This window comes from Struthio camelus, chromosome 17 (genome assembly GCF_040807025.1).
Source record: "Struthio camelus isolate bStrCam1 chromosome 17, bStrCam1.hap1, whole genome shotgun sequence".
In the NCBI taxonomy this organism is placed as follows: Eukaryota; Metazoa; Chordata; class Aves; order Struthioniformes; family Struthionidae; genus Struthio; species Struthio camelus.
In genome coordinates, this window is record NC_090958.1 from 10,443,701 (window position 1) to 10,462,899 (window position 19,199).

The 19,199-nt window shown below is 35.1% G+C and overlaps 1 protein-coding gene across 1 annotated transcript in view; it reads left to right on the forward strand.

The window, feature by feature from the left end:
- MAPK1 (mitogen-activated protein kinase 1) overlaps window positions 1-19,199 on the forward strand; it is a 45,245-nt gene that overhangs the window by 15,937 nt on the left and 10,109 nt on the right. Inside the window, exons 2-8 of the mRNA XM_068911409.1 lie at window positions 2,317-2,499; window positions 4,022-4,211; window positions 10,226-10,342; window positions 12,115-12,229; window positions 12,851-12,982; window positions 15,305-15,414; window positions 16,963-17,090. Coding sequence (XP_068767510.1) covers window positions 2,317-2,499; window positions 4,022-4,211; window positions 10,226-10,342; window positions 12,115-12,229; window positions 12,851-12,982; window positions 15,305-15,414; window positions 16,963-17,079 — 964 coding nt within the window. The 3' untranslated portion in view covers window positions 17,080-17,090. The remainder of the gene's footprint in view (window positions 1-2,316; window positions 2,500-4,021; window positions 4,212-10,225; window positions 10,343-12,114; window positions 12,230-12,850; window positions 12,983-15,304; window positions 15,415-16,962; window positions 17,091-19,199) is intronic.

Genomic DNA, 19,199 nt, shown 5'->3' on the forward strand with positions numbered 1-19,199 from the left:
ATTGCCCTTTTTTTTTAAGAATAGCCTAAACCACCTTCTAAGTAATGCTTCGAGAATTATAATTGAAATTGAGCCACAAGAGAGAAAATCTTAGCATATTTGATTGATTCACATTCATTGAATCTGTGCAAAGAAAGCTGCCCATTTTTCACCAATAACCAACTTTTGCTTGAAAAAACAAAAACTTCAGTGAAATCTCAAAAACAGGCTTTTATCAAACATTATAAGTAATTAGGAGCTTTTATTTAAGCAGCATCAATTGCTAAATATTGGCCATGTTGCCTTTTTTATGCTGCATAGCTGCTGCTGTCCCATACTTTGAAAGGAAGTAAGATTCTGCATTGTGGGAGAAAGCATATGCTTCAGTCAATACAAAGAAGAAAGAGGTTTGTGTAAAGTAAAAAGAATCTTATCTTATTATTTCTTCTCCCAAAAACAGGTTTTTCTTTCTTCAGAAATATTTCTAGTTTTGTCCTCTGCCTGTGACTTACCTTACTGGTGTTTTGTAAGCAACTCAGGTGATTAGTAATTTTCTTAGTTAATCAGTTAAAGGTGAAGTGCTCTTGAAGGCTATGCCAAGTTCCATTTATGGCATTTTGTTTTTACCTGTTTTGAGATTTGTGAATTGTTCATGTGTTAGCTATACATATGTAATAGCAGCAGTAATAATTAACACTTGCTTAGCATGTGGAATTACAGAACACCCTATGGAGCGTTTGAGTTCAGTGTTTCTAAGGCAAATAAAATTTGCAGCTGTCTATATGATTATAGATTGGAGTTATGGATGCAGACAAGTCAAAGTGATTCTGTGGAAAAATCATGCAAAAGGATGTCAGTATGTATACATGAACCATATGAGTATCTCAGTGGCAGCAGCAGTTCTCTGTCATTTTTAATAGCAAAAGTGAAAACTGTTACGTTTCTGTATGCAGTAAAAAATCAAGAACACCTTGTTGCACCACAAATCTGCTTTATGTTGGAAGAATCTGAAATGCTCAAGCATCTGAATTGCTTTTAGGTCCTCTTTTTCTAATCATATTTTCAGATTTCATTTTCCTTTACCTGATCACCAGATACCTGGACATCTCAGCAGAGTAATGCCACTTAAGAGGATTTCAGACAGTGTTCTATGAGTTGACTATAGAAAATCTGTCTGGCTAGTATGTTTATTTTTTATGTGAAATAGTTGAGACTAGCAGAAATGTTTAAATGTAGGCTTGATTATTTTTTAACTTTGAAACAAATCAATAGAGAGTAAAAAGAAATTTTAGGTGGACTAAAGAAGCCTTTATGTATATTTAAAAAAAACATATGCACACAGACTCTGTTCTACTCAATTACCATATACTCTTAATACAGAGAGAAAAGATTGTAATGATATGCTTTGTCCTTTCCATAAGCAGGACCATGTAAGACATCCTAAAATTTGTAGGTCAGTAATAAGTTTTGAGTCTAAACTCTAAAAAAAAAAAATCATAAATGTTTTCATGAGCCTTTTTACCGTTTGCAATATTCTTTGTAAACAGTGGACATTTGGAACAGAAATACTGAAGCTATTAGTTAGCTATTAGCTATTTATTAGGCATAACTAGGAATGCCTTTCTGAGCTTCTGAAAGCAGAGTACTCTAACTGTAGCAGTCAATGTGTTCATTAATACAGGTCATAATCAACATCTTCCTTGAGTGCACTGCTGCTTGCTTTGGCTTCACACAAATAGTTTAATTATTCTTTTCTGGAACTCAGTTGTTTTTGGAGTTGAGCTTAGAAAGGTGTTTTCACAAGTTCTCCATTTCTTTTTTCTACAATTTCTAATCTTCACTGGAGATTAGGTGTAGGTTGATGGAGGAGTCAAAGGTTGTGGCAGTTGGAATTACTTGCAGGTGGTAGACCTAGGTTGTGGATTTCACTACTCAAAAGATGATTTCTGAAGACTTTTTTGCTCTCCAAGTGAGCGGGTTAACCTTAGGTGAACTTTTATCTCAAATTTCTTTCTTAATGACGATAGCTTCAAACTTGTTTTTTCCACAGGCTCGTGAAGAAGATGAATACTTTTTTCTTTGTTCAGGTACCGAAAAATCAGCAGACTGAGTCAGTTGGAAAAGATGAGGACTTGTAGATACCCAAATGAGTTGGTGATAGTGCATAAATATTTTAGCGGTTTATCAAACTAAAAAAATACATGCCACTATGGCCACTCTTCATAAAATGTAAAACAAATGCGCTGCCCCTAGATTCAGCTGAATTCATATTCTTGCTTTCTAAAGTGAATGAATTTAACCTTCCTAATAACTGTAATGTTGTTGATTCTCTTCCAGTTCTGCCTATGATAACGTCAACAAAGTTCGAGTTGCTATAAAAAAAATCAGTCCTTTTGAGCATCAGACGTATTGCCAGAGAACTCTGAGAGAGATTAAGATTCTGCTGCGCTTCAGGCATGAGAATATTATTGGAATAAATGATATCATCAGAGCTCCAACTATTGAACAAATGAAAGATGTGTATCCTTTTAAAGTTAAAGTTGTTCTTAACAATTAGTGATGGATGCCTTCTCCTTCCCTGTTTTGCATATTTCGCCCTTTCCATTCTCTTATTAAATGTTAATAAAAGTTTATCACCTATTGTTGTGAATTGAAAGGGAAATTTAAAGAGTCCCTGATTTGATACCTAGATGAGCACAAGTTTTGTTTGCTCTTTTTCAGGTAAAGAGACATATGTTCGTTTCTATTTTCCAAGGCAAAGGACACAGCATTGTTGAGATGGACTTAGTTTAGTCACTTAATTCTAGAACTACATTCACTCTCAATAGAGCCTTTGTTAGTACTATCTGATTGCTTTGAGGGGAAAATAAAATGGCTCGACTCTGGTATAATTGTCTAAATTTTCATGAAAGCATATAATTTTTTCTTGAATAATAGAAAGGCTACATCTTTAAAAAAAAAAACAAAACAAAAAAAAACCCCCAGAGTTTTATGGTGCTTCTTGCATACGTGAAAAGTTGCAGACTGAACATGGGCAGGTAAAATGCTTGATTAGTGTATGTAAATATGGCCTTTCTGCTGCTGTTCTTCCATAGAAAACTTAGCTTCATGGGATATCTAACGTAAGAAGTAGTCTTAGCCAGGAGACTATACCTGAGATTCAAGGCCTTGTTTAGATTCAGCCAGCTTAACTTGCCCAGGTCTGTATACATGGTTTCCTTTTGGTTTCCCTAGGTCTTTGCAGGTGCCTGCCCAATAAAAAAATCTAGAAACATAGAGGCAGCAATTGAATTCAATGAATCTAGGTCAAATATTTTCACTTCATAAATTAGCAATATGTTGTTTGAGTTCAGTATTATGTGGGAGTCTTGAGGCTGCTTTTCCTTGACCAGTCTGAAGTAACACAAGTGCATACTGCCTCCAAAAAGATGTAGTAGTGCGTTCCAGTCTGTGCCTAGAGGAAAGGATGGAAACACCCAGCTGGGATGGCAATAACAGTGTTTTCCAGTGAAGTCCTGTTCATTTCAGTGAAAAGTGATAATAGAACTATAACCCGAGAGTTAACTTATTCCTATTACAGCAGGGAGGAGAAAAAACACTGTTCTTTATCCCAATCTTAGGGAAAATCATCTGACTGAAAATATTAGGGTTTAATTGTGGTAAACAAAGGACTATTTGTGTTCAGTGTAGCATGATAAACATACAGTAAAGGGGAACAACAGCTGAATTTTTGAACTGGGGAGGTGGCAAAGAGACTGATCAGTTTCTACCTCTTCATGCTTTTATGCTACTGGAAGCAAGTATCTCAAAATCTTATTACTCATTAAACTAAACCAGTCTGTATTTATTGGCAAGCTGTATAGGAATCTGATCAAATTAAGATCCCCAGAAAACTGAGAAACATCTTAATAGTTTCATAACTGTCATGAAATGGACAAATAAGAGACAAAAATTAGGTGACAGAAGTTTCATCTGGTACTGTATGTTGATATCTAACATGAAACTGAGTTTGTTTTGCTGCCTTACATCTGATGCCTTACAGATACATTGTGCAAGATCTTATGGAGACAGATCTTTACAAGCTCTTAAAGACTCAGCACCTCAGCAACGATCACATCTGTTATTTTCTTTACCAGATTCTGAGAGGGTTAAAATATATCCATTCAGCCAATGTGCTTCATCGTGACCTCAAACCTTCAAATTTGCTGCTTAACACCACTTGTGATCTCAAGGTTAGTTGAAGTCTCTTGAACAAATTTTGCTCCTATGGTGTCTTAAAAAACTACCTGCTCTAATCATGAACATTGTTTTGTTACTGGGGGTTAATGGGATTTTCTTATCCTGGGAAGATTGTCAAAATGTTATTGATTTTGATAAAATCATTAAGGTTTGAGTGACTAAGAACTTTATACTCTGTTAAATATGTTTTGATGAGTGCATCAATGTTTCCATCTGGAGGCTGATTTACAAACAGACTTGTTGGAAGCTGGGTGCAAATACATATCAAGAACTGCATAGTTTATACCTAGAAAGTAAACTCAAAACTTGGTGTATTTCAGGTCATGGTTCCTCTGTGTTAAACTGTCAATTGTTCAGCATTGGACTGAAAAAAGAAAAGGACTTTGTATTAGGGGGCAACTAAAATGGCATGTGAAATTCAGCGCTGATTAAATGCGGAGCAATTACTTGGAGAGGGAACGTTACTCATTTACGTTTTCAATGATGGGCTCCGTACTAGTTAATACTACCCAAAGGTGATCCTAAAGCAGTTATAATTCTGGGAAAATATCAGTGCTTAGTGGTGTTCAGTAGAACAGACCAAGTGTGAAGAATTAGAACAGAAATAGAGATGAAAACAGAAAACATGCCATTCTATAACTTCCTGCTCTTCTTAAATCTTAAATATTGTGTGATCATACTTGATATCCTTTTAAAATGAGGGGACCAGGACTTTAAAGTTCTTCTTTCCATAAAAGGAAGAGCTGTTCAGTCTAAGTCTTCTCAGCTGGAAAAAGATTGCTTGAGGGAAAAAAAAGAATGTAATAGAAGATGATAAAATTGTTAGTAGCATAAGGAGGGTGCATAGAGAAAAATTGTTTACTGTCTATACCTGTAAAAGAAGTAAGAGCTGGCAAATGAAAGGAGCAGCTGGCATACTCAGCAAAAGGGTACAATATTTAACTTCCAGCATGGCTAAGCTGTGGAACTTGTAGAGTACTGCAGGTACTAAGACAATGTGACTTCACAAGAACACTGGGCAAGTTAATAGAACAAAAAGCTATTGAATACAAAGGTACTACCTCTGATTCAGAGTCTGGTAGTGGCAAATCCGTGGAAGATTGGAGAGAATACTAGAGAAGCATTGGAATATATTGCCTTTTACACTTTGTCTTAAGTATTTGCTGTTGACCAATGATGGAGAGAAATTAGTGAGCTTAGGTGAATGTGATCTGACATGGTACAGCTGTTTGATACATGCTCAGTTGCACCTAATTACACTTTGCTTTTGATAGTAGGTCTAGCATTAAAAAAAAAAAAAAGTCTTCAAAATGTAAACCAGTTGCAAGTTTGTCGCAGTTCCATGAAAAATCCTTGCTGTCCATATACTTATCCTTCCTAAATACTGGCTACAGTTTGCTTTATGTGCCCACTTTATGGATCAGGTTCGCATAATGCTTAGTACTGCTGGACTAGTCACCTCTGACTCTTGCTATAGGATTTTAGCAGCTGATCTGCTGATACTGCAGATCCCCTCAGGACATTAACCCCTTCATGAAAAGAGATGGGGAAAAATCTACAACTTTGAGTGAAGGAAGCAGGAAAGAACAGTTTGAATGTAGCTCTCTATATATGTGCAATTGAAGAACAAAAGGTGTTTTTTTAACATTAGTTTGATAGTCACAAAAAGGAAGTTAAGCTCACTGGGTGGCAAAATGATGGAATGTGATCCTTGTGAGTACTATTCAGATTTCTAAGATTTTTAAAATAGCATGCTTTAGACCATGCCACTGCAATATATGCTTTCCTAGTGGAGAATATGATAGTTTGTATGCCAGTGCACATGCTTTTTCATAACCTAAAGGGAACTCTGGTATTATGCTGTAATACCACATCTAAAGTTTAAACAAAAGAATTGGAGAGAAAACTAGTGCATGTTAGGCCTTGTCTGATGAATGCTGTACTTGTACCAACTTGTTTCTTTTAGGGCAGTTCTGCCAATCTGTGGGACTGTTATGTACATGTGCATGCTTACATAATGATCATCGTACGTAAATTCAGAACATAACATACTGTGAAAATGAACAACTTCAAAAAAAAAAATCACACTTTCAGAGGAACAAAAATAGACAGTTTGTTCATCTTCAGTAGTAATGCTGTTAGCCTCTTTTTCATTAAAGGTGTTCTGAGAGAGATCTGTTGGTCTCTTCGGGAGCCCAGCATTCTACAAGTTGTAACAGGAGCTCCTTCTTTCCTCTCCCTTACATGTGCTCTTGACCTCTGGATTGTAGATTCAGTTTCCAGGAAAGGAATATATTTGTCTCTATTGACATAATTCATCTATGAACCCTATAGATTGTTGTGGTCAGCTGAAAGCTAACGGCAGAAGTGCAGGGCCTAAAGGGCCTACCCTTTTCCTTAGGGTAAGCTACATACTCATTTAAATGAGGCCTAAAACTTTCACAAACTTTCTTCTACTATGTGATAAGCCCAGAATACATAATTTGACTTAACTACTGTTCCTGACTTAGCTACTATTCCTTTTATGTCTTCTTGGTCACAGATTAGGTTTAAGAGTTCGTGAAAACTTATCACCTTGGAAGCTCTCTCCAGTGAGAGTCCCAGGTAGTAAAGTTATTGGTTTGCTCTTTTACAGCCTGGCATCTTTCCCATAAATAATGGAGACGTATAGAGTCAGATGTGCTGTAGGCAGGAATATACTCTAAAATGTTGTCTAATGTTTTTTGGAAATATTTTCATGTGCTGTCATGATCATCTGTGCCCAAATATTTGACCTGTTTTGCAATCTCATAAATGAAATAAATTACATAAAAGTATGTGGTCACGACAGCTTTTCCTAGGCCAGTAGCATTAATACTTCAGAAAATCAGGTCAAAGTTATTTTAAACAGATTCTCAACTAGTATGCTGTAATGTGTCTTCAGTGCACCAGTTTACTCTAGCTGAGAATCCACTCTTTTAACTTGATTAAAACATCAATGCACTCTAGCAATATCATGAATAAGTTGTGCTTTTCTCTCTGTGTATTGAATACAAAGCAAAGCTAAACTAAGAAGCAACAGAATTCTGAGTACTAAACATCCACAAGATGCTAGATAGTTTAATGGACTTAAGTGGAAGGACAAGGAAGGTTTTTCCTGAGGGAAGACTGCAATTTATTGTTTGTTTCAGGATTTCACCAATTGCTCTAGAAGTTCTAAACTGTTTCAGCTACCCTCTCATTATTAACAACTAATTTTCATGAAAGCACCTCTTTTCCTTTTTTACAAAAAATATGTATATACACGCACATGCACAGAGTAGTTGATGATACGACTCTTCAGATATTTCAGTGTATTCATAGTACTGTCAGGTGTCATTTAACTTGCTTAGTAAATAGTTATAAGTGCATGTTCCTGATAAACTTTCCTATCTGCTTTGTAGCTTCATCTGATTTAAAAGACGTGGTAAGTGATTACAAGAAAATTGTTTTCAAGAATTGGAAGTTAAATATATACATAGGATACTATTTATTTTTTAAATTATTATTTAGGAAGAGAAACAAGGTATGGAGCATTGACTGACATCTGGGTCTTTCATTATGCAGTTTTTTTTTTCTTTCTGCTGTGACTTAGGCAAAATGTCAAGAATTCTTTTGCCTGTCATTATACCACTCCCACAGATTCTGTGTTCCTTCTTTTTGTTTTGTTTCTGGTTGAGAAGCCTATCTCCTTCTTGCGCTCTGACTTTTCCCAATTGACTTTAATATTTGAACAGGCATAGTGGACACACAACTTTTTTTTGTCCTATGTAGGGTCACTGCTCTGTTAAATGTGTTCTGTTGCCACAGGGCAAGAACTGTCCACCCCCACCAAGGTACAGTCCATCTCTGTTCTATTTCCCTTCTACCAGGGACTTCAGGCAGAATGCTGACCCTCCAGTTTCTCTTTTATTCTGCCCTGTTAATGCTTCTGATTAGCTCTGCAGCTGGCAAGGCCACAGCCAAAAGCTCCTCTTTCTTACAGCCTCAAACTTGGTGCCTTTCTCACTAACGGAGATTCTTCTTTTCTGCGTAACCTGTTTCTGCTCAAGTCAGCAGAGGCTTTGTCACTTTATTGAGCTCTCTTTGTTCAATAATATTCCTTTCTATCCCATGTTACACTTCTTTCTACCTGGGCTGAGACGTTCACAGACATCTTTAATTCGGTTCTTTCTCCTTACAATGGACTGGAGGAAGTTTTTCTTCTTTTGCCTTTGTTAGAACCAGTTATAGCACTTTGCTTATATGTAGTATCCTAATTCTGCAAAGGTCTCCTTGCTTTAGTCTCATCTAGTTTTTTTTTTTTTTTTTTGGGGGGGGGGTAGGAGGAAGAGGTTGCAACAATTCTATCTATCTGCATAATTATTTTTTGAAGTCCATAATGCTATCCTCTACAGTTTCTTGGCCTGTCTTTACAGGAAACTCATCTGATTATTTGTACTGGTTCTCTTCATGTAAGCTGCTAATTGCAAACAAGGCAGCTGCCCTATCTCTGTAGCCTGCGAAAACCTTATTATTAGAAGGGTTATTAAAAGGGTTCATTTTGTTTATTTGTTTGTTAAGGATTTGGGGAGGGGAGAGGTATATGTAGCTAAAGTCAGAGAAGTCCTTCTATGCAGGCTGGTTTGAGTTTCATCATCGTCTTTTCTTCAGTCCCTCTGTTTAGCAATTGGTTGCTGAATCTTGACTTTCAGATGTAGCTTTTATTCGGCTGAATCACTTCTTCCTTAACTGGTCTCTTAACTGAACTAGGTTTCACTGGCTGTCCCTCCAGGAACATAAAAGGGTAGGTTGCTGGGGTACAATGATATTTCTGAATTTTTGGCGAGATGATGTGGTAAAATCTTTATTGACTACAACATATTACTATTTCCTATTTTTTAATATATGTAGTATGCACACTTAACTATCAGAGTGTCTATATTACAAAATATGTGTATAGGAGGAACCTGTTAACTGTTTGTTGTGCAAACATTTGATGCTTTGTTTTTCTGAGAGGAAATTGTCATGCAAATACCCTTTTGTTAAAAATTTCATGTTGAAATTGATCATTATCATAGACTAGTGCTTGGTGGCATTGAAAGCATATGGATGTGGCTAATGTGTCACTCAACAAGCTTGCTGTTTATCAGTAGGATGACAGAAAGCAACAGCTGCTGTATTATAGAAAACTATTTTTCTTCACATTTTCAGTTTTCTTAATTCCTCTCTGGAGAGAGGACACCAGTCAAATCTTAAGAGCTGCTTCTCCTATTAAATAGCTCTGCCTCCTTACCAGAGGGCAATCAAAAACAGTTTCGCCTTTTTGCTGGACTTGCTAGTCTAGATCAGAGCTGGGGTTTTCCCTCCCCCCCCCCCTCTTTTTTTTCCCCATGGTTAGATAAAATTGCCTTCCTGTTATAGGGTTGAGGTATGTTGGGGGGATAATTAAAAAGTAAAAACTGGAAAAAAAAATGGTAGACTGGAGAGATTATGATCATGAGCCTCTTATCTCATGTTTGGGCAGGATGTTTCTTTTGCAAAGATGCACAGTTGTGACAGTAGCTTTTGTAAAAAGGGATATTGAACTATGCTAGGAATGTGTTGGTCAGTAATTTTGGTTTTCTGGGAATCCTAATCCCTTTCTCTTTTCTCTATGCTTGTTCTGATAAGTTTCTAATAACAAGCTGGAGAAGTATATCTTGCCACCTACCTAGCAGAGAAGGTGTTAAGTAAGCTGGTAGCAGAAAATAAACTGTTCATCAGGAACATTTTTCTTTCCCATATCATTTATTCTTCTGAGCCTAACCAAATATTTTTTGTACTTACATCCAAAACATTTTTCATAACCTTTGTGCGATAATTTGTTTCTACAAATGCAGGTTAACCGTGTTTGTAGGTGTTGCATCATGCATTGGGGAAAGGTGACTTGGTCAGTTAATGTTTATTGAAGCATTGGAAGCTGTATTTCTAAATTTTTTATTTTTTTATTTTTTTAATTTAAAACCAGATTTGTGACTTTGGACTGGCTCGTGTTGCAGATCCAGATCACGATCACACAGGATTCTTAACAGAATATGTAGCCACACGTTGGTACAGGGCTCCTGAAATCATGCTAAATTCTAAGGTAAGAACCATAGTGCACTGTTACAGTGTTCCTGTTCACCTGTGAGTACCAAAGTTTGCTTTTTTTCCTCCTGTGTTTTTAGGATCAGAACGCATGCATAGTCATAAGGAAACATGTTAATGGTTTTGCTATCTACGTACTGGCTTCCAATAAATGTGTGGTTCTAGATATAATTACTGGATAGTATAACTGAGTATACATATACGTGAGTTCCAGTGTGCCCAGTCCTTGTCATTCATGAGACTTCTTTCCATCAAATGCCCTTGCATAGAGCAGGACAGAAGTACTAGTAACGAGAGCATTTTACTACTGTCTTCATTATGACTTGCAAATGCTGTCTTAGTGTCATCTTGACATCTTAATTTAGATGTAGAATGTATAATGAGAGTAAATCTGATTCTAAAGGCTTGTGATTTTTCCTTTATGTCAATCTTGATTGCTTTCCCATAATCTTAATCAAATCATCCCTTTCTATTTTATACTTGAAGTTATTCACATTTTCTTCTCTGGCTGTGTTAAGGTGTATCTGATATCCTATATGATATAAGATCTTCATAACCTTTTGTCAAAGTTCAGTACTCTGACCAGGTTCTTTCAGATATTCCACACGTTGAGTTGGATTTATTGTGGCAATACCGTGTTTAATGTACTTTAGAAAATAGTCATCTGATGAACTGGATTTTTTTTTTTTTTTTAAAGCTTCTTGTGTTTTAAACTCGCCTTGAAGCCATAAACATACGACAACCTAATTCATTTTTATTTCTGGATATCAACATACGTTTGTCAGCTTTTACAAGAAAATATTTTGTGTGCTTCTTAAGAAATGGTGAAATTACTATGTTCCAGGCCTATAACTTGATTCCTTTTAGAATTACAGTGCTTTGAAAACAGTCAAGTAATCACATCCTGAGAAGCTGGTGCTGAGGTGGCTGTGGGTTCAGCAAAGTCACTAGCTTTTTCTGGAAGCTCCCTGCATTATAATAGGAGGGGAGTAGTGGACAGCAGGCTATGGGAGAATGAGGCAAGGGAGCTCGTGGGGCGAGGACTCTTGAAGTAAACTTGCCCTTGTATTACCCAGGCATCAGGGTAACTGCTGAATCCAAGCTGCTGCTTACAGACAACAGAGGTTGTATGCATGAAAATAACATAATTTGTTCCATTCTTGTTATATCATATAGACCTTGTTTCCTACTGTTAGCCTTTTCATATCATCTTGACTACTTACCTGTTGTGTTTTACAAACTAACGCACCAACAATCTGTTTTGTCCTTCCATCCTTCTGATGCTGAAGGCTTCTTACTGTCTTGTGTTGTATTTAGATCGTATGCTTTTAGGAAGAAGGATTGCATCTTTTCATGGCATGCACGTGTGTATTTAACATACTGTTAGGAATTGTAGAATTAATAAGAATATAAGGGATTAGCTTGTTACCAAAATTTGTTAGTGTAAATTGGCTAGAAAATTAGGGAGCCTTGCAAAAATTGCAGTTGGTAATACTAAGCTGGTGTAGCTAAACTTAAGAGAATCCTTTTGGAACAGCACATATTGCATATTTCATTTCTTGTTAACGCTTGCAAGTAGTGTTTTTGATATACAATGCTTAATTATTCCTTACTGTACCAGAAAAGTTAAACAGCATGAGTAAGCATGACTCATCTAATCTTGAAAAAAGAATTAACATGAGTGCACTTTCACAATTTAGTAAAGTAACATATTACTGCAATTATGCAAAAATACCTTTGAACGAAACAATTTTTTCCCTTTACTTGCAGGGTTATACGAAGTCTATTGACATCTGGTCAGTAGGCTGCATTCTGGCAGAGATGCTCTCCAACAGACCTATCTTTCCAGGAAAACACTACCTTGACCAACTTAACCATATCCTTGGTAAGCTTAATATAAACATCGCATTTCCACGTCCATCTGTGTCTCTCCACCTCTACCAGCTAGGCTAGTCTTGGTCACCCATTTCTTTCTCTTGTTTGGTCTTGTATCTCCTTTCTTCTATGCTACTTATGTGTATATTAAATGTCTTTAAGAATATGTAACGTCTGGATCTGTAGGTGCATTATCTGTTCCATGTAGTTATTTCTACAGCGATCTCTGTGATAAATCATTGATTTGAAGGGAAGCTCGAAGATACTTACTAGTTTATTTACTATATTAAAGAGATGTAAAAAAGCTCAAATATACAAATCAAAAAATCCAAGTTAATTTATTTACTTATATATTTCTACAGGTAAGCAACTTATAGTCTTGAGATCTTTTAAATGGAGTACTGATAACTAGGAAAACCTAAATGCATTTGTCTGCTTACCAGAAAAATTAACTTAACTATTTTTAGGAAATGTTTCTAAAAATTCCTAAGATATTCTGTACTCCTAAAACATTTAGGATGAAATCTTCTTTCTGGTAATTTTATTATTGATGATTAAATGTGATGTGACTATTTTCATGTACTTTTCATAGGAATGCAGCACCTTATTTATTTATTTATTTATTTTTAAGGTATACTTGGATCCCCTTCCCAAGAAGATCTGAATTGTATAATAAATTTAAAGGCCAGAAACTACTTGCTTTCCCTACCACACAAAAATAAGGTACCATGGAACAGGCTGTTTCCGAATGCTGACCCTAAAGGTATTTCATGTTCTATTACTTTTAGTGCTCACTTCCATTTTTAGAGATCTGATACAATGTAATAGCAGGATGGGATTTTTAAAACTACCTTAAGCATTTACCATTATCTATGGTGGAAATAAAACATCCAGGTCCTCTAAAACATTTATATAAATCAATATGAAAACAAATCACCTGATAAGCTGTTTTACCAGCTTATCTCTTTGTTATTAAAATAAATTTTAATAACAATATAGAATTTCATGTTGTGGTGTTTTGAGCTTTAACTTCCATGTAACACATGGAAATCCTAACTTTTGCTATTGTCGTTGAAAGAATGATATATTACCCAAGTGCTGAATGTTGGGACTGGATTTTGACCCAGACATCAAACAAATTCTGAACCTAATTTCTGAAATATGAAGTAAGATAGCTTCTTAATTCCAAACTCACTTTGTATAGTTTGTGCAATCTTTGTGTCAGCTCTCTACCAGCCATGATAATGTCCTTCAAAAGTTGAAAATGCTAAACTGTAATGTCTTTTAAAGAGTCCAGTGATAATATTTGTAACTAAAGTTGTAAAAGCAAGGAGTGTAAGAATTATTGTCTGTCTTTTCAATGCCTTGGTAAAGATTTAGATGTATTTTGTTTTGCTATGTAACCATTAACTTGCCTTTTAAATTCTACTTAATACAGTTTGAGTTGCTATATTCACAGTACAGTGCTCTTTTACCTGCTTTGACACAATTCATAAGTCAGATTAAAAAGTTTTTGAACTAATAGGATAATTTACTCTCAGTGAATATGATCACATACTGAACTACCACACAAAAGCTGATTTCTGCACAAGGAATTATGTAGAGCTGATTATTCCTATCATTGAGAGATCTTAACTTCTTCAAACAGCAGTGATTTGTTCAGCTTTTATAACGGTGCTCATCACTGTGAGAATTTTCTACTGTAGGCTTTTGACAGCTCAAATTATAGCAATGGTGATGTGCTTAGCTGCTAAGGGAACATACAGTTTGCATGACTTCTGTAACACCTTTTCATCTAAGTCTTCAGAGTAGCTTTGACGGAGCAGTGTTTCAAGAAACTATTTGCCAACATTTCAATAAAAAGCACTGTGCCTGACGTGCTTTAGCATGATGTCACCCTGCAAGTTTTCAGTGTTGAGAAAACTGTATAAAGATAGTTAATGTTAATTGTTGTTTGGGTAAGTTTGAGGCTTTTAAAAACTGCCTTTAAATGCAATGGTAAATTTTTGTCTTTTAACTTCTGAAATGCTTTGTATTCATCCAGGCATCTTATCCTGATGCAAAACTACAACTACTTTGGTGCAAAGAGAAGCCTGTATTTTAAGTTCTGTATTGTAAATCATGTGGTGAGGAGAAGAAATGGAGTAGAACTCAAGATACTGCGAATATATTTGGGCTTCTTACTGCTAAAATCTGCATTCCTCCCCCACCCCCCACCTTTTCCTGGAAATGAAAACCTGTCACAATCAGAGCAGCTGAAGAGTTGCAGTAACTTTAACTTGTAACATTTGTCCAGAATTTGATCAAACCTCACTCTGTCATACCAGATCTTAAAGTTCTCTGTGGAGTCTTTATTGGTTGTGTTTAACAGATTTTGCCTAAATCTTTTTAATACGAACATGATTGCATCTTAGGTGGAGAGTATCTTCTGGGATGCTACTTGTGCTATGGTAGTTCACTGTGAGGATCTAGAACTGTAACGAGTTCTAGATGAGGTTTTCATCATTAAACATTGAAGCAGGTAGTTGGAGCTGCCATCAGCTTTATTAATCCTCCTTCTTGTACTTCCAGAAGAGGAGTATATTCTTGATAACTTTTTCACTTTAGAAAAGATCTGTCTTGTTTTGGATTTTTTTTGCCAAAAATCCAGAGCACCTATTTGAGTGAAGAAACCCAGTCTATCCAGTTTCTGCTGTAACTAAATCAGATTGTACCAAAGATAAGGTTCTATGCATCTTTTCCCCTAATGTTCATTCTGACACTGAAGATCCTTTGAAAGGGTATACTTTTTTTTTTTTCAGGCGTTCTTAAAACATACTAGATCTTGCTAAAGGAAACTAACCAAGGAATGCTGATATGCTGGGCAGAGGAAGAGACTCTGTCCAAGTTACAGGAAGCATTCTGCTGCTTCTATTACTGCTACTCCAGCTGAGGAACTGCAAAGACTTAAGGAAATCTTAAATTGAAATTAGCACAAAATTAGGGTAGTGTGTCTTTCCTATGTAATATCAGTGATTACAACTTTTTTTGCACATTGCAATTTGGAGCATATATTGAACTCTTGTTTACTTTTTTTCCCTCTTAGCACTTGATTTGTTGGATAAAATGTTGACCTTTAATCCTCATAAGCGAATTGAAGTGGAGCAAGCTTTAGCCCATCCATATCTGGAGCAGTATTATGATCCAAGTGATGAGGTAAAGACGTCATTAGAATGTATATATTATAGATTAAAGGATACAACAGAAAGGTTATTTTTCTCATTAGCTTAAGGGTAATATTTTTAATGTTGTAATGGAGGAAAAAAATGTATTAAAAATGAAGTATAAAAACCAATTTACCAAAATCGTTAGAAATGTGTTCATAAAGCAAGTGTTTGTGTGTAATCACCATAACTACATGAGACAGTATTTGTGTTCTGGTTCCCCATGGAAATTCAGAACACTAATTTAGTTGTTGATAAATTTCAAAATAATATGTTGTTATGTGTAAAAAATTATGTGTAATAAAGTGTTCCAACTTGAGAGTAAGAAGTTAAAGAAGAACTGCAGGTGCTCTATATGTTTGAAAATTGTGCTGTTTCTTTTTAGGTATCTTTCAAGAAATTTTATAGTGTTAATTTTTCATGGGAAACTTGAAACTTGGCTACTTATCTTTTAAATAGATTTATGCAAATGCGTACACAGATTAATACACTACCAAGAAGGTAGCCACAGATTTGTTACAAAGTTCTTTCTAAACTGTAATTTATATTGAGCAGGTTTTATAGTATAGATTTAGGAAAAACAGACTTTAAGGTGTTATCATTTATTCAAGTGCTTATGAGTTAACTGTATTACTACCCTTTTTAGGGAGTATCTGTACCTGTTCCCTTTTAAGCCTACAAAATTATAAAAGCAATGAGATTCTGAACATGTAGGTTTTTTTGTTTTGTTCTTCAACAATGAACAAGTTAATTACTAGATTTTACTTGAGAATGTCTGTTTTTGCATTCTTAATTTTCTTCCAGATTAGAAAGGCTTGCTTGTATGTAGAGATATCTAATTGTACTTTAAATGTGCATTTCTTTAAAATAATCAAACCACAAAATCTGTTTGACTTAACGCCAATTTCAAGTTGGAAGTACTGTTTTTATTCTGTATTTCTTGTTATAGTACTACATTTCGGAGCATAATACAAAATGAGTAGATGCTAAGGAATACTCTCCTGAAAATCAGATTTCTTAATGCACTATGGTTTTGTTTTATAATGACTAAGATAAGGGAGGAAAATAACTGAGCTTGCCATCAGATTATCCATTAAAAAAGAAAACTAAAAAAGCTGAACTTGCTGTGGTTTATTATAATGCTGATGAGATTTCAGATTAGTTTAGTGCAGAAGTAGAGGAGGAGGCAGTAAGTTAGTTTGACTTCTGGGACAAAAAATTATGAGAAATAAAAATATTCCACATTATTTTTCTTCAAATAGTTACTAAGTTACAAGCCTCTGCTTAAGCAAATATTTTAACCTTTTTTTTTTTTTTAGGTTTGAGTAGCTATTTACTATGGATTGACTTAAAATTTGGTAATCTAACATACAAAGCTCAAAAGGGATTAACAGAATGGGCTGCTTCTTGAAGACTGTACAGTAATAGATTATTTGTGGCATACATTATTTTTCAGATTTTTCTTTCTTACAGTAACTACATGAAATTCAAGAGTACAGTAATATTAGGAAAAGTACTAATGTGTCTTTATATTATTAAGCCTGTAGCTGAAGCACCCTTCAAGTTTGACATGGAGTTGGATGACTTGCCGAAGGAAAAGCTGAAAGAACTGATTTTTGAGGAAACTGCTAGATTCCAGCCAGGATATCGATCTTAAATTGTGCATAGGTAAAGTCACAAGAATAAGAAACCATTTAGTTGGGGGAAAGAATTTTGCAATTTTGTGATTGCTACTAGTGAAACATATAATTTGCCATTTTTCTTAATATGGTAAAGCAGTCCTTTTGTAGCTAGTTATGCTTATGCATTTGACCTCAGTCCTATTCTGTTTTTGAAGAAGTTAGTTTAATTTTCTCTGCAATATTAAAGTGTCTATAGGGAATCCAGGCAATTCTCTGAGATGTTTACTTAGATTTTAGATTACATTTAAGGAATAACAGCTACATTTAAATAGTATATCTCAGAACAAAAGCTATGAAACACTTTGAAATTCAGATATTATTCAAAAGGGGACAGTTTTTACTTATTTTTAAGGGGACGAAGATATTCATAAAAAATACTACAGAATCTTTTGTTGTATGGCTTCAAATGCTTATTTTAAAAATAATTCCTTAAATGTAATGTGCAGAGGGAAAATCTCTTAAGAATTTATTTAAATGGGGGGGGGAAACACAGTATGATGTAAAACTTCAGTTTTAAGTACTTCTGAAATAGTTGTGTAAGTATATAATGATTGTTATCTAAGTATTCATAAATTTTGATTGAGCTTGCTACACTTCTGAAGATTTAAACTCCCTTAATTTAAAACATACTGACTAATTTTCAGTGTTTCTGGCAATTCTTTTTTAAAATCAATTAAATAGCTATACTCAAAGAATAAGGAAGGAATATTTAAGTACATCTTTATAACTTACATTAATCAATAGTATATATACAACAGAAAAACTTAACTGGTCTTCATATATTGCAAGACTTGCAAGTCTCCATAGTTTTGTACAAAGCTAGTCAATATTGATGTGAATAATTTTTGTGATACTTGTGAAACTTCTGTGATACCAATATTTTAAGTTATCTTTAAGTTTTGTGACTGGAAAAGAACTACTAACTAAAGAAGACAGCCTAATCTAGGTTGTCTACATTATGGTCTTAAAAATAGTTTCTGTGCTATTCTCAGTCAACAGCAGCGTTCTACAAGTACCATCTTTCATTGGCAGTTTGAGCAAAAAGGATGTTTTGAGCCTGTGAACTTCCTTACTGCAGGAGATCCGTGGCTCAGACAGCAGCTATGGAAGCTTTGTTGCTTTGCTACAGCCAATAATTTTCCTGCACTAAAAATGGGATTTGAGTTTCTAGATTGCTTTTACTCCCAGTTCCTTTTATTTAATGTTGGGGAGAAGAAAAAAAAAGTTGAGGAAATACTGTATTTTGTTTATTAAACTTGCAAGCTAACACTTTAAATTATTTAATTATTAAACTTCAGGTAAATTTGAGGTTAACACATCTGGCTGTTCTTATTAGCTGGGCTTTGCCAACAGAATTAAACCTGGGACATAGTAACATGGATGGTGCTTACTTCCCTTCCATGTTTTCTAATGTTAATTCTGCTTGAGAGGCAGTGGCAGTTAACTGTACTCTGCTGGAAGAAAATGATATAACTTTAAGAAGGAAGATGAGGCCTGTTGTCAATAGGCCATAACATTCAGGAAAGAGAGCGAGCAGCTAATGTTGTGGTAAATCCCAGGTTATGATCTCTCCTGCTTCTTTGCTCAGTCCATACTTATTAGGTTGTATTAGGGATTAAGGGATAAAGGCATTAGAGATAAAGATATCAATGACCCAGTGCTAAGGGAAGTTTTTGATCTGCTAAAAATGTTACCTTTAAATACCACTCTGAAGAGTTCATTTGGCTGACATGATTCTGAAATTTAGCAATTTTTACTTAGCTTAATAATGATAGGCTAATGATAGGCTAGTGATTTGTACAAGCCATTTTTGGTTAGAATTATTAGTTGTTCCACTTCACAACACTTTAAACATAAGCAGTTAACGTTACAGTGAAGGCCAGTTGCCAGCAGTTGACTTAAAATGCACAATAACATACTCTTCCTGTGGGTTTCCATTTTCACCCCTTCCCCCATACTTGATCAGCTAGTTCTTCTGGTTTGTTATTTCTTGAGATTCAGAATTTCTGACATCTGACTATACTTTTTAGAAATGAAAATTTGTGTGAAAATAACTGATTCTTCAGACTACCAAATAATGTACTTTATTTATTTA